The 16623-nt window shown below is 44.0% G+C and overlaps 1 protein-coding gene across 1 annotated transcript in view; it reads right to left on the minus strand.

The window, feature by feature from the left end:
* Nucleotides 1–3892: 3892 nt before the first annotated feature.
* ADAMTS8 (ADAM metallopeptidase with thrombospondin type 1 motif 8) overlaps nt 3893–16623 on the minus strand; it is a 42703-nt gene continuing 29972 nt past the window's right edge. The window contains exons 4-9 of the mRNA XM_070952648.1: nt 13085–13252; nt 11688–11986; nt 8791–8974; nt 7839–8011; nt 6043–6218; nt 3893–4643 (exon numbers count right to left, since the gene is read on the minus strand). Of these exons, the coding sequence (XP_070808749.1) occupies nt 3893–4643; nt 6043–6218; nt 7839–8011; nt 8791–8974; nt 11688–11986; nt 13085–13252 (1751 nt within the window). The remainder of the gene's footprint in view (nt 4644–6042; nt 6219–7838; nt 8012–8790; nt 8975–11687; nt 11987–13084; nt 13253–16623) is intronic.

Raw genomic sequence — 16623 nt, forward strand, 5'->3', positions numbered from 1 at the left:
ACTACCAACAATCTTACCTACCTGTAGTGGTCTTAAAGAAGAAAATATTGCATTTGCACACAGAGAGAAATGGAAGAACTTGCTGCAAGCATCTTTGTATCTTTGCATTTCACCAGGTAGAACTTAGATGTGTCCAGAAGGGATAAATACAAATTAAAGGCTAAAGGTAAAGGTTCCCCTCGCACATATGTGCTAGTCGTTCCCAACTCTAGGGGGCGGTGCTCATCTCTGTTTCAAAGCCGAAGAGCCAGTGCTGTCTGAAGATGTCTCCATGGTCATGTGGCCGGCATGACTAAATGCCAAAGGCGCACGGAACGCTGTTACCTTCCCACCAAAATTGGTCCCTATTTTTCTACTTGCATTTTTTACATGCTTTCAAACTGCTAGGTTGGCAGAAGCTGGGACAAGTAACGGGAGCTCACCCCGTTATGCGGCACTAGGGATTCGAACTGCTGAACTGCCGACCTTTCTAATCGACAATCTTAGCCACTGAGCCACTGAGCCACCGTGTCCCTAGTCATATTACCACTTTGTAGTTATGGAACAAGGCCCACTTTAAACCCATGTTCTCTGATCGGAATGTTGTTGTGTCCCAGAACTGAGACATGCTACCTTTCAACATCAAAATATCTGGCTTCCATTTAACTATTCCTTACGACATCAGTATAATTTAAGAGTGGAAAGAACTATGTTGCTGTTGCTATTTTTGAACGACACTTCTTAAAAAGGCCGAATTCCTTGCTTATCTAAGAGAAAATGAAGCTGTTTCCTAAATAAGTCACACAGAGGCTCATCCAGGGAACAAAATCTTGTTCGATAGTTCAAAACCATTCGAGATTATTTCAAAATCGTTAGCAATTTTGTAGCCAATCAGAATGAGAATGATTATACACTGATTGGCTGTGTAGCCAATCAGAATTAAAGGATGAAAGCTGAAATGGTTAAAATTGAGAATTAGAGAATTAAAGATGCAGCAAATGAAGAGACATAGTGAATTTTGCAAGGACAAAAGGGAAATTCATTTTTCAGGACTTCTAGAATGGATCATGGAAAATGCTAAAGGCTAATTTAGGAGAATAAAGACCACCATTCTCTTTCAAGAGTATATAGACCAGATGTTTTAGTATGAGGTTGTTAACATCATTTTGAGCACAATGCCTAAAACAGGGGGGGAAAAAGCAGCTAGAACTTTGCTACTCATCATTGTAAAATAATGGTAATGTGTTAATTAAGCACCAATATCCTGTTTCGTGTACTGTATCTGAGCCTTGATTTGCTTTAGTCTGAAAATTAGACCGAAGACAAAAATCCCGAGACGTTAAGAGATATAAATTTCAATACTGACACATCCATTTGAGTCATATTAAAACCGGGATATCTATTTACAAGTAATAAGGAATCTGATAAAAAGGTTTTTTTTTTTCTAAATGGTCCTTTTGAAAAGTGCGTAAGCTGAACAAACACAGGATAGAGTAGAAATAATGAAGAGTTTCTCTGGATGAGAAAATGCTAAACCACGATTAACCTAAGCCAAGAGTCAAGAGACTACTGAAATATTTTTCTTTGCATTATGCAGTGGATCACAGTGCCCTAGTAAATTTGGATTAACGTGCCTTGGCTGATATTCACAGCATTTGTTTGATGACCTCATGTTTTTATCTGCAAATTACAGCTTCAAAGATGAATTTTTTACCTGCGAGGGACACTTCTTCATGACGTTACCAAATAATCTTAGGAAAGTACAATAAAAATCCTTCTTTAGTGCATTTTTTTTTGCGATTCTAAGATTGTGCCCTGCCTTCAAAAAAATTGAGGGAAGGAGAAATATTAATCATGCACTCACCCCTAATATTAGAATGGATCTGGAGGCATATTCTACCGATATCTTTTTAGTTATTTTTTCTACAGTGCTGGCATTCATATTGCTACCTAAACTTCCAAAATAATGAATGATATATGATCATAAAGGGAAGCATGGATTACATCAGGGGTGTCAAACACTGAGGGCCGCATCAGTGTTGTTTGACCTTGGGGGCCCCAGAGTAGGTGTGGCTAGGGTGGGCGTGGCCAGCTCAAAGACACTCGTGTTGGAGGCGCCTGTGGTGGCACGAGCGCTCTGCCAGCAAAAATGGCCTCCCGAGCTCCATTTTCGGCTGCTACGTTGCAACTATCTGCGGCCCTCCTGCAACCATCTGTGGCCCTCCCGAGCTCCGTTTTCACTGGCAGAGGTACCATGGCCAGTCCTTCACTGTTTCCAGGGCAGCCCTGCGGGCCAGATCTAAGAACCCTGCATACCGCATCTGGCCCCTGGGCCTTGAGTTTGACACCCCTGGATTACATCCAGTGGTGAAATCCAAATTTTTTACACCCGGTTTTGTGGGTGTGGCTTGGTGGGCATGGTGTGACTTGGTGGGTGTTGCTTGGTGGGCGTGACAGGGGAAGACACTGCAAAATCTCCATTCCCATCCCACTCCAGGGAAAGGATACTGCAAAATCCCCATTCCCTCCCCACTCCTGGGAGAAGGATATTGCAAAATCTCCATTCCCACCCCACTCTGGGGCCAGCCAGAGCTGATATTTGCCGGTTCTCTGAACTACTTAAAATTTCCGCTACCGGTTCTTCAGAACCTGTCAGATCCTGCTGGATTTCACCCCTGATTACATCTATTATTTTGAATCCCCAATGCTAAGATGAGGAGTGAATGGTAAAATGGAGATACTGCTGTAGAATAACATCTCATTTAACAGGAAGACATATAAAAAAGATTGATAACCATTGATAAAGATTTCATGGTCAATTGCAGAGGAAGTCAGCCGATGACCCATTGCAGTTCTCAAACTCTTATGATAATACAGATAGCCCTCAACTTACAACAGTTCGTTTAGTGACAATTCAAAATTGTCACTAAACGAACTGAAAAAAGCGACTTACAACCATTGCAGCATCTCCATGGCCACGCGATTAAAATTCAGACACTTGATTAACTGATTCGTATTTAGGATGACTGTAGTATCAATGGGTTACGTAACCACCTTTTCTGACTTTCTGACAAGCAAAGTTAGTGGGGAGGCCGGATTCACCTAACAACAGTGGCAAGAAAGGTTGTACAATGGAACAAAGCTCACTTAACAAATGTCTCGCGCAGCAACAGGAATTTTGGGCCCAATTGTGGCCGTAAATCGAGGACTACCTGCATTTGAAGAAACATTGCATAAGCCTGCTTATCATCCCAATCAAACTCCCTGGGACCGATTTGTCCAAATTATGAACCCCAATCTTCATTTGCGTCCACTAAACCAAGGACTGACTTACCGCTTGCCAATATCAAAGACAGAAATTTGTACGTCTGCCCTCCCCAAAAGCTTGCAGCTCTTTTGCTAACTGAAGGACGCACACAACTGTGTTCATGGGGGATTAACTCTGCATCGCAAGAACAGCAGCATCTTCAATAGCGTCTCGTAAGATCCAACCCACAAAAGACATTGGGTGAAAGTGGAGGTGAGTTTCGTCTCACCTGCCGGGATGACTTAGGACACGAACTTCCCTTAGTTACCAAGTATTGACCTGCAGACATTATTTTTCTCTCTCCAAAATGTCAAATGATTTATCAAAAATTCTTATTTTTTTCCCCCCACTGAGGTAGATGTCAATTTGGAGGAAAACAAAGCACAACAGAGAAAGAGAGAGAGGAGGGTGGGGGTTAGTGGTGGTAACCCATGCCTTCTAATATTTTAAACAGGGATATGAAATAAGATCTCTTCAAGTCAGTTAGTGCCTGTTGGCCTTAAAACTACTCCCTTGCTTGGACACGCCAAGCCTAGTTGGAGTTAGGTTAGTAGTTAGACTAGGTTACAGAGGCTTCTGAGATCACATGCCAGCCTTCAGTTCACTTCAGCACTGCTGGAGGACACAGACCATAGTGGCTGCTGGGGTCTGCGACAAATTGCATTTCTCGAAGGCAACGGGCTTGCCTAGGTAGTCAATGCACAAGGCGCTTCGTGTCCGCATTCCTTCTCCACATGTTTGGGAACAGGGGGACCACGGTCCCATCTGCCAGATTGGGCAAGGAAGACCACTGCACGGTTTGATGTCCTCGGGCTTGAGGGCCTTGTCACAGGTGGATGAAGGCTGCCCTTCCACATCCAGACATTCTACGGTTCGTCTTTGCCAACCCGAGCTGCAGGACTTGGAGCACTCTGACCAGTCTCCCAGAACCCATTGCGAGGTCAGCAAAGGCTTGATCATGTTGGCCAGGCTTTTCTCCTTGACCTTCTGCTTGCTGAATTGGAGGTCCTTGGGGATAAAAAAGGTATATTTCACCTTGGGAGGGGGGAATGCCTTAGGGAGGAACATCTCGCTGGAAACGGTCAACACCTGGACGACAATGGATTCGGGGAGCTGCTGGTAACTCTGGAGGCGTTCCAGGGTGGTCAGGGAGCCGCTGTACCTCAGGACAGTCCCCTTCACAAAAATGTCTTGTTCCATAGCGGAGATGGTGAAGTTTCCATTCAGCAGGTATTTGCCATCCAGGGTCCGCAGAGCTAAATAATTTCCGTCATGCCTTACTCCTCGTCGGCTGTGTTGCTTGATATCAATGTTGGTCGCTCCGGCTGGAATGGTGACAATGTCGTTGTAGCCAAACCTACAGAGATGAAAGAAAAGTGTGTTATCTTCAGCTAAACAATGGTGTGAACAACAGTCTGCTGAAGAACAACATGTATCGCTTAGGGGTGGGCTTCAAAAATTTTAGCAAGGGGTTCTCTGCCCGGTTTCTGGGTGGACATGGCCATGGTGGGCATGGCCTAGTTGGCCTCCTGCACCATGGTGGTGGTGGTGGGGCGTTTTTGCCCTCCCCAGGCTCTGGAGGCTTTTCTCGAGCTTCCAGAAGGGTGAAAACGGCCTCCCCAGGCTCTGGAGGCCCTCTGGATACCGAAAATGGGCTCATTTCTGGCCTTCCTGAACTTCCGGTAGGCCCATTTTTCGCCCTCTCTGAGCGTCCACGTGTGCCCTGCACTTACCTGCATCCAAAACGGGCCGCATGGGGACTTCTGGGAGGGGAGGGACACAGTGGGCGGGGCCAGCCAGGAGAGGGATTTGGGGTTTCTCCGAACTGCTCAGAATCTTAGCTAGAGGTTCTCCCGAATCCCTGAGAACCCCCAGCAGCCCACCCCTGGTTATCTTCAGTTAAACAACAGTGTGAACAAAAGTCTGCTGAAGAACAACATGTATCACGCCATAACCAGAAGCATCCTGCTCCTGTATTTTCTCTTGGCTATTGCAAGAAGCTAAAAGGCTTGTAACTGACCTTCAGATCTCCAAAGACTCTAATCATGTGCAGGAATTAAGGAACAGTAACGAAAATGCACTACACCATTAAATACCAGAGGTCTCAATGGGGTAAAATGAAACCATTCTTATTCATCATATTCTGCTGTGTTATTCAAGTGCTTTTTTTTTTTTTTTTTGCATTGAGGGTGACTGGTCCTAAAATATTCAGGAAATACAAATGGTGGGGCCAAAACAAAATGCAAAATGGACATCAATTACATATAAAATACAGTTAATTAAACATGGATACTCTGATTTTTCTTTACTTTTTACCACCCTGTAATCCCTTTTATTGGGGCGGAGTCGGGGCGACTGAATGGAGCTGAGCATTTACTGGCCAGATGCCCTTCCTGATGCCTATGTGGACTTCACAGCAGATATTTTTTTCCTTACGCCCTGATAAAGAAACATCTGCCGCTGCCTAGGATTGAACTCTCAACCTCCCGAGTATGAGGTGAGCGTCTGAACTCTAGGCCGCTCTAAATATGGATGATTAATCCTGGTTATTTATTTTCCCCCCACCTTTTTCATATTAGCATTGAAAGTGCAAACACAATTTGGAGAAGCTCACATTCTGCTGTGGGAAGGATTTCTGGATTCTAATCCCAATGGTCACTGGAAGATTTTTGGATTTTTGCGTTTGTGTTCATAAAACTATAACTCAGCTCTAACAGGGCACCAAGCTTTGCAAAACGTTTGTGGGGTTTCCTTACTTGGATTTGTTGAGGGAGCCAGATATTTTTCTACAAGTTGAGCAGTCCCCACCACAAACTCCACATTTGTCTAGTTTCTTCGAAGACCCAATAATATGATCACAACCAGCCTTGATGCATTGTCCATGCACACAGACAGAGAGTGTTTCAGGTGCGCAGGTCGTCCCGTCAACCACCTGATATAAAAAGAAAGGAAGAATAAAATGAAGTCGATCTATCCATTATCACTCTTTAACGTTAAGGCAAAGGTTCCCCTCGCACATATGTGCTAGTCGTTCCTGACTCTAGGGGGCGGTGCTCATCTCCGTTTCAAAGCCAAAGATCCAGCGCTGTCCGAAGACGACTCCATGGTCATGTGGCCGGTATGACTAAACTCCAAAGGCGCACAGAACGCTGTTCCCTTCCCACCAAAGGTGGTCCCTATTTTTCTACTTGCATTTCTTTTTGAACTGCTAGGTTGGCAGAATCTGGGACAAGTAACGGGAGCTCACCCCCGTTACGCGGCACTAGGGATTCGAACTGCTGAACTGCCGACCTTTCGATCGACAAGCTCAATGTCTTAGTCACTGAGCCACAGCGTCCCTTATCACTCTTTAGTGCATTTCTAATGGCTGGAAAGACATTCCTTTCCTTTAAATATATTTCTTACGGATATCTCTTTAGAAACATGGAGAATATTGCAAAGCTATTGGTTTCAATTGTGGTCAGTTCTTGTTTTGCTAATAACAGTTTCTTTATGCTTCCACTTTTCCATTAATTGATGTATATTTTCATTTACATTTCAAACATATTTATTCTTTCGTTTATTGCTGCTCATAATCTGCATGCTTTTGAAAAGCGTTTTTTTAAAATATTGTATCAACAATAGTGCATTATAGGCTTGAATGATCCTATAAATAACTTTGTACATCTTGTGCTACAGAATTCTCAAACATGTGGGTTTAGGCATGTGTGGATACGTTCAGATTCTTCTGCACATTTGCAAATGTGGCAGACGGATGTAATAATTCTGATGGATGAGAGTTTTCATCTATGCCTCCAGCTATATACCGTATTTTTTGGAGTATAAGACGCTCTGGAATATAAGATGCACCTACCTTTTTTGGTGAGGAAAACAAGAAAAAGAAATCTGCCTCTGCCTCCCAGCAATTTTGCCTCGTTGCAGCAAACGGCAAACAGCCTGCTTTACTTTCATTTTCGCTTTCAGCATAGCTTGATTAGCACAAGAAAAAATATCTGCTCCCAGCAATTTACCTCTTTGCAGCAAGCAGCAGAGGCCTGTGCAGCAGTGGTGGGTTGCCCCCGGTTCGGACCGGTTCTATAGAACTGGTAGTAAAACTGGTGGGAGGCTCCGCCCACTTACCCTGACATCATCAGAAGCAATCTGTGCATGCTCGATCCTGTTGCGAACCGGTAGTAAAGGTAAGTAGAACCCACCCCTGCCATGCAGCAATAGGCAATGGCAATTCCTGCAGCCTGAAACAGCTGAGCGTCGGGAGGCCAATCCAAAGAACAATCAACTTGTGCTAGTTAGGATGTGCTGAAGCTGAAATGGGCTGTTTCTTCTTGCTGCTTGCTGCAAGGAGGTAAATTGCTGGGAGGGAGAGGCCAAAGGGTGGGGCCAATGGGTGGGTGGGGCTACATTCGGTGTATAAGGCACACTTAAATTTTCACCCCCTTTTAGGGGGGAAAAAGGTGCGTCTTATACTTCGAAAAATACGGTATATAGATTTTTCTCCCAAGGCAAGAGGTTTTGAAATCTGTATAAATAGTGGACACATAAACAGAATTCTTACTTTGGTCTCAAAGACTTTGAACTCGTTCCCTCTTTTAGCCCGGCAGACTAACTTGCAACGATCTCGAGGAGACACTCCGGCATACATGGGAACCCATTCTAGCAAATTCCCATTCAAGTCGGTTAAGTTGTATCTGTCATATTTCTCACATTGGTGCTCTCGAAAGCTTTTGTCTACAATGGAAATGAAAGGAGCTCACGTGAACGCAGATACACGCACAACATAAAATCTCATTTTCAATGTTTCGTTTTCAGGCCAGTCATTTGCAAAACTTTTCATCTCTACCTTCTCTGACCTGAAAGTGGTGCAGGAACCTGACTGACAGCCTACAACATCTGTTGGGTCTATCCTAACTTCACTTTCACCAAACGTAATTTGCATTTACCTGGGAATACAGCTATCTGATATTTCAGCTCCAAAGCAACTAATTCTATTGTGTAGATATGCAGCCTGCCTTAGCTCATATCCTGCCTGGGCTCTATTGAGTGAGCAGCTATGCCATACTGCATAGTGGTTTACAGAGTCAGCCTATTGCCCCCCAACAATCTGGGTCCTCATTTTACCCACCTCAGAAGGATGGAAGGCTGAGTCAACCTTGAGTCTGGTGGGATTTGAACTGCTAAATTGCAGGCAGCCTGCAGTACTGCACTCTAACCATTGCGCCACCGAGTTTCTAACAGAATTATAGAAAACTGGCAGTAAATTCAGATTTTCAGCAAAACCAAGGCAAAATATGGTCCCGTGACTGTGGGATGCTGTAAATTGCTGTGAAACCTGTAGAACCTTAAGGGAGGCATCATCACCCTGGGTGCCAAACTGAGGGGATTAAAAATGAAGACTACCCTAGCAGATATCCAGCTACCGGGTTATTGATTCATTTCTGCACAAGCCATTTCAGTACAAATGTCTAATAACACTTGATAGCAAACATTGCTATAAAAGAGTCAATTACCTGTTGGGGAGCATTCCTCAATGTTGCAAGACTCATATTGCACTCTTTGCCCCTCACAGTATTTGCCCCCATTTTTGGGCACTGGGTTGTCACAGTCTCTGTAAGAGAAATGCACCCCTCCGCCGCATGTCCTGGAACACGGCCCCCACATGCTCCAGGGACCCCAGTTTCCATCCACAGCAAGCTGCAAGACACAAATGGTTAGATTATGGTTTAGAGACTCTCCCAGGAAAATATTAAAGCAACCGGGAAAACACCCTGATCCCCTCTGCCCTCTGGTGAAGGAGCAGTAAGATGCTCTGCTTTGCTCCAACTATTGTAGTGGTTGTCTTAGAAAAAGAGAGAGAAGGACACATCTCTGGTACCTAGAAGGAGATGAAAGGTCCCCAAGAGATAGAATAGAACAACAGAGTTGGAAGGGACCTTGGAGGTCTTCTAGTCCAACCCCCTGCTTAGGCAGGAAACCCTGCACCACTTCAGACAAATGGTTATCCAACATCTTCTTAAAAACTTCCAGTGTTGGAGCACTCACAACTTCTGGAGGCAAGAGCCTTGATAGTACAGGGGTTTAGTGCACCCTGTCATTAACACAGCTGCCTGCAATTTCTGCTGGTTCGAATCTCTCCAAGGCTCAAGGTTGACTCAGCCTTCCATCCTTTCTAAGGTAGGTGAAATGAGGACCCAGTTTGTGGGGGCAATAAGCTGACTTTGTATAAAATATACAAAAGAATGAAGGCTATTGCTTAACGCATTGTAAGCCGCCCTGAGTCTCCGGAGAAGGGCGGCATATAAATAAATAAATAAATAAAAAAAAGTTGTTCCACTGATTAATTATTCTAACTGTCAGGAAATTTCTGTCAGGAAAGTTCTAGGCTGCTTCTCTCCTTGATTAGTTTCCACCCATTGCTTCTTGTCCTGCTTTCAAGTGCTTTGGAGAATAGCTTGACTCCCTCTTCTTTGTGGCAGCCCCTGAGATATTGGAACACTGCTATCATGGCACCCCTAGTCCTTCTTTTCATGAAATTAGATATACCCAGTTCAGTGGTGGGATTCAAATAATTTAACAACCGGTTCCCTGCCCTAATGATTTTTTCGAACATCCAGGTCACCAAAATGCTCAGAAAGTTAACAACCAGTTCTCCCAAAGTGGTGCGAACTGGCTGAATCCCACCACTGACCCAGTTCCTGCAACCGTTCTTCGTATGTTTTAGCCTCCAGTCTACTAATCATCTTTGTTGCTCTTCTCTGCACTCTTTCTAGAGTCTCAACATCTATTCTCTGCTTTGGATGAAGAGCCAGTTTGGTCTAGGGTTGAAGGTACTTGGCTAGAAACCAAGAGACTGTGAGTTCTAGTCCTGCCTTAGTCATGAAAGCCAACCAGATGACTTTGAACCAATCGCTAGGACATTGTGAGTTCTAGTTCTGCCTTAGGCATGAATGCCAGCTGGATAGCTTTGGGCCAATTACCAGGACATTGTGAGTTCTAGTCCTGGCTTAGGCATGAATGCTAGCCAGATGACTTTGGGCCAATCGCTAGGATATTGTGAGTTCTAGTCCCGCTTAGGTATGAAAGCCAACCGGATGACTTTGGGCCAATCGCTAGGACGCTAGTTCTAGTCCCGCCTTAGGTATGAAAGCCAACCGGATGACTTTGGGCCAATCGCTAGGACATTGTGAGTTCTAGTCCCGCCTTAGGCATGAAAGCCAACCGGATGACTTTGGGCCAATCGCTAGGACATTGTGAGTTCTAGTCCCGCCTTAGGTATGAAAGCCAACCAGATGACTTTGGGCCAATCGCTAGGACATTGTGAGTTCTAGTCCCGCCTTAGGCATGAAAGCCAACTGGATGACTTTGGGGCCAGTCCTTCTCTCTCAGCCCAAGTCACCTCACTTGGTTACTGTTGTGGGGAAAATAGGAGGAGCAAGGATTATTAGGTATGTTCGCAGTCTTGAGTTATAACAAAAATAATAAAGGTCAGATATAAACAAAGGAAAGAAAGAAAAAGATCTTTGTAGCAACTGGAAGATCATTCTAATCCTAATCAGTCAGCCAGAGAGTAATACTGTGTTTCCTCGAAAATAAGACCCTGTCTTATATTTTTTGAAATAAGTGCTTGGCCTTATTTTCGGGGAGGTCTTTCTCAGACCGCTCAACATTATTTTGGGGCACGTGGAGCAAGACGGGTGTCAGGTTTCGATGCTATCTCAAAATAAAGGAATTTCCAAACTGCCGATCTTTAAAGAAATTTTCTCTTTATTGAGCATAGTGATCCGACCCTGGCTCTTGCGCGGTCAGTACTGACCTTTGCCCCCCAATCCCTCCCTTTCCGATCCCCAATTCTCTGCGTCTCATTGGCTATCTTCCAAGCCACTTTCCTCATCCCTCCTCCGTCAGATCACAGGAATGTCTCCCTCCTCCCATCTCCGAGGAGACAGAATCTTCAAAGGGATTAAGTAGGCAAAAGTTCAAGCTTCTCCTCTCCTAATATATGTCAGTGCTGGGACGCTGACAACGGGGTTCCTCTTGCCATCTTACCTGATTTCTAGCTCTGCGTTTAAATATTTTCAGGGAGGTCTTATTTTTGGGGGGTCTTATTTTAGCTCATGCACTCAAAAGCCCGGTTGGGCTTATTATCAGGGGGTGTCTTATTTTCGGGGAAAAAGGTAGATATATTTTTCCTCTGACCTCTCATGTTTATATTCTCTCATTTATCACACAGAGCTTTGAAAGTTTTGAACATCTTCTTTTTGCTGGTTCTTCATGTCTGATTTGATTCCATTATAGATGCTTCTATTCAACCCAGTCCCAACCAAATAAATACTATCGTTGTTCTTCATGTGCTATTTCTACCTTATTAGAGATAGGTGGTCTACATTATATCTCACTCCAAGATTACCTTGGGCATCACCGTGTCTTGTGCCACGCAGTGGCTCTCCAAACATATTTTCCCTGGCCCACAGGGTGTCCCATCAGCCCAGGGCAAGCTGCCATTTTTGGTGTGACAAAGTTGCTCTCCAGTTTCCAACTTGCACCAAAGCTGGGAGCAGACGTCTTCCTGTGTGGCATTTGGACAGTGTTGGAACTCTTTGCCAAATATTTGCTGACACTGCTGGTCTAGGTTATACAATGGTATTTGGCCTGGAAGGTCAGTCGGGAGGGCAATAGGTTGGGCTGGTTCATCAAGCAGACAGTTACCTGGTGAAAGAGGAAAAAGTACAAAGACTGTCTCAAAGAATGTATCATCCTTACAGCCAAATTTCCACGAGGCTCTTAAAGAAGTCCATAAAGCAGAAATTGGCCGTAGCTATTGTCTTAATCTTTCTACTCTAAAACAAACAAACAAATAAGCAGATGAATCCATCCATCCATCCATCCATCCATCCATCCATCCATCCATTGGTGAAATTCATTTTTTTTATGGTTCTGTGGGCGTGGCTTGGTGGGCATGGCCTGGTGGGCGTGGCAGGGGAAGGATACTGCAAAATCTCCGTTCCCACCCCACTCCAGGGGAAGGATACTGCAAAATCCCCATTCCCTCCCCACTCCTGGGGGAATGATATTGCAAAATCTCCATTCCCACCCCATTCTGGGGCCAGCCAGAGGTGGTATTTGCCAGTTCTCCAAACTACTGAAAATTTCCGCTACTGGTTCTCCAGAACCTGTCAGAACCTACTGGATTTCACCCCTGCATCCATCCACCCACCCACTCATTTATCTCAAGGAGTCTTCAATCTGAGGTAGATATATATTATCAGGTGAGCAAAACCATAATAAGGATCCAGACCTTTTTATTTTTATTTTTAAGAGTTTATGAATTAAGTTTGCAAACGTTCTGCACATCGGTACCCTTGTTTGAGTACCCATGTTTTGACAAGTAAGTTGCATTGAAGCTTAGAATATTTAAAAAATAGACTTTTATCTGTAAAGTGTTCTTTGAAATGAACATTGAATTGTTCTAATGAAATGAACAACGAATTGGCATCAATTTGCATTAAATACGGTGAAATCTGTAAAGTGTTCTTTGAAACGAAGGTAACACATGACTAAGTTTTTGATCAGTGCTATTTCTCCAAAAACATATTTCATTTCATTTCATTTATTAAAGCGATGCTCTCCTTTGCCCATACAAAACCGACTTACAAAAATTCAGTCCAGCTTGGCATGCATCAGATTTGGGTCCCAAAATGGCGTTTTGAAACATGAACCTGATCCTGTTTGCAAGGGTTGAAACTTATTCAACAAATATTGTCAATCAAGCTCAGCATGATTATATACATATATGAGGATATGTACCGTGTCCTCCATCCAGGAATTCTGTGATATACATGGCACTGCAGGGGGACCAAGGCAGGGTCTTGTTTAGATGAATAAACAATGGAGCCATCATGTGATGTTTTCCTAATGTCCCAAAGAGCCTTTTGCAGCTGTTGGAGTCATCATGGGGCATGCTGAGCACGTGCCCTGCAAAGAAAGAAAAATGGATGGTTAGGTGGCTCGGTGGCTAAGACGCTGAGCTTGTCGAGCGAAAAGTCGGCAGTTCATCGGTTCGAATCCCTAGTGCCGTGTAACGGGGTGAGCTCCCGTTACTCCTCCCAGCTTCTGCCAATGTAGCAGTTCGAAAGCACGTAAAAAATGCAAGTAGAAAAATAGGGACCACCTTTAGTGGGAAGGTAACAACGTTCTGTGCGCCTTTGGCGTTTCGTCATACCGGCCACATGACCACAGAGATGTCTTTGGACAGCGCTGGACATTTAGCTTTGAAACGGAGATGAGCATCGTCCCCTAGAGTCGGGAACGACTAGCACATATGTGCCAGGGGAACCTGAACTTTTAGAGTATAGAATAATAGGGTTGGAAAGGACCTTGGAGTTCTTCTAGTCCAACCCCTTGCTCAAGCAGGAGACCCTGTACCATTCCAGACAAATGGCTGTCCAATCTCTTCTTGAAAGAGAAGGAGCACACATAACTTCTGAAGGCACACCATTCCACTGATTAATTGTTCTCACTGTTAGGACATTTCTCCTTAGTTCTAGGTTGGATCTCTGTTTAATGATCTTCCACCCATTATTTCTTCTCCTGCCCACACGTGCTCTTGATAATAGGTTGACTCCCTCTTTTCTGTGATAACCCTTCAAGTACTGTAAGTCTGCTATTTTATCACCCTTAGCCAGGGGTGGGATTCAGCCGGTTTGGACCAGTTCGGGCGAATTGGATGCTAATTTTACATCTGGTTCACCAAACCGGTAGTTGCAAGGATTGGCTGGCCCCGCCTACCCTGCCCCTCCCAGGAGTCTTCACGCGGCCCGTTTTGGATGCCAGGTAAGTGTAGCGCCGGCACGGAGGCTCTGGGAGGGTGAAAAATGGGCCTCGCAGAAGTTCCCGAAGTCTGGAAACGGGCCCATTTCCAGCCTTCAGAGGGCCTCCGGAGGCCTCCGGAGGCCGAAAAACAGGACTTCCAGAAGTTTTGGAAGTCCAAAAATGGGCCCGTTTCCGGTCTCTGGAGGACCTCCGGAGCCTGGGGGAGGCCATTTTCACCCTCTCAGAGGCTCGAGGGAAGCCTCCAGAGTTTGGGGAGGGCGAAAATGCCCCCCTGCCATGGTGTAGGAGGCTGAGTAGGCCACGCCCACCATGGCCACGCCCACCCAGCAATTGGTAGAGAACTGGTTGCTAAAATTTTTGAATCCCACCCCTGCCCTTAGCCCTTCTCTTCATTAGACTAGACATATATAGTTCCCTCAATCATTCCTCATACAGTTTAACCTCCAGACCCCTTATCATCTTTGTTGCTCTTCTCTGCACTCTTTCTAAGGTCTCACTCAACATCTATTTCTGATGCAGGATTCAAATACTAATAAGGTACTTCTCTAAATTAGCAAGAATGGGTCCCTGAAACATGCACTCATATCTTTCTGGCATCAAACTGCCATTATAATAAAAGATATAATTTTCAAAAAAACCCTTCATTAAAATTTAAAATATTAAAATACTAATACAAATACATCTGTAACAAAAATACGTCCATGATAGTTGTACAATTCAACGTCGTTCCAACAGTACACAAATCTTAACTCTATTCATATATTCTCAGGTATTCCTTCTTGGAATATTATGTCATGTTGGTGCTGATGGGTTCTTCTCTACCTTTCATCATAGGAAGCCATTTAACCTATCCTCTTTGAGAAGAGAATATTTGTAGCTCAGGGATGTAGCTGCATTGATGTTACCTAGTTGGGTAATGAAATGTCTGCAAGAAAACCACCATGCTCAGAGAGCACCAAGGACTTCACAGTTCAGCCCTGAGCTACAAATATTCTCTTCTAAATGATGATAGATGCATTGATCAATGCATTGATGTCGATGGAGGAAAATAAATCAATGTACCGTCAACCTTTATCTCTATTAAGATCTACTTTAACAAATGAGCCTCTGAAGCAGTTAACAATAAATGTTTTTATTTACATAAAAATAAAACAATATCTATTCAAATACTTAAATATCCTGTCAGATTATATATATATATATATATATATATATATATATATATATATATATATATATATATATATATGTGTGTGTGTGTGTGTGTGTGTGTGTGTGTGTGTGTGTGTGTGTGTGTGTGTATAGTTAATATTTCGGGTTTCTTCCCATGTAATTGTGGATATATCCCTAAAAGGGTAGAAGCGACGTTTCGACAGAATCCCATATATTTGACCGTTACAGGGAGGAGTCATAAAATGAGGGTGTAGCTAGCCGATGAAGCCAAATAAGACAGAAATAGATCTATTCTAGTCTCCCTTAAGTCTTGCAGCAGACAACATAATGCTGCTTAAATGTCTGATAAAGCCTAGAAAATAGTGATTTGGGATGTCACTTAACTATGGCTATACAAACATCTTGTTTTACGTAGGAAAAACCCTGGCTAAAACAGTAATACATACATACATACATACATACATACATATATATATATATATTCGTTCTAAGTGATGTTAGTTCTAGCTATTCTTCCTCAGAAGAAATAGTCTTGTAAACCATCAGAACTGCCCTTCTAACTGACTTCCAAACTGCCCACAGTTTTCTAACAGAAGAGATCGGTTTTCTGTCAAGAATCTCCTTTTATACTGTCAACTGTGACAGTTAGGGGAGGGAATATAAAAACCCGCGAGATTCAAACCTATTAGCTGCTTTCTGATTGGCTTATTTACCTGTCCATGTCAAAGGCCGTTAATAGGCACAGCAATTGAGAAATAACTTTTCTCTCACAATTGATGATGCTACCTAGTTGAGTAATGAAATGTCTGCAAGAAAACCAGCTAGCTCAGAGACTATCAACAACCTCACCTATCATCCTTTCTTTAACGGCCAATCTGGATGCACGACTGTCTTTAGACGATCATATAACAGCCGTGGCCAGAGGAGCTTTCTATCAGGTTCGCCTGATTCGCCAATTGCGTCCCTTTCTAGACCGGGACTCATTACGCACAGTCACTCAAGCCCTCGTCATTTCCCGACTTGACTACTGCAATGCTCTCTACATGGGGCTCCCCTTGAAGTGCACCCGGAAGCTCCAACTGGTCCAGAATGCGGCTGCGCAAGTAATTATGGGAGCAACATGGTGCTCACATGTAACACCTCTTCTACGCGAGCTGCACTGGCTTCCGGTGGCCTTCCGAGTGCGCTTCAAGGTGTTGGTTCTTACCTTTAAAGTGCTCCATGGCTTAGGACCTGAGTACTTACGAGACCACCTGCTGCAACCGATAACCACCTGCGTAACCGAAATACGCTCTCACAAAGTAGGCCTACTCATAGCACCATCATTAAAACAATGTCAT

This window comes from Pituophis catenifer, unplaced genomic scaffold, assembly GCF_029215685.1.
Source record: "Pituophis catenifer annectens isolate HBS135680 unplaced genomic scaffold, rPitCat1.0.hap2 SCAF_12, whole genome shotgun sequence".
Taxonomy (NCBI): domain Eukaryota; kingdom Metazoa; phylum Chordata; class Lepidosauria; order Squamata; family Colubridae; genus Pituophis; species Pituophis catenifer.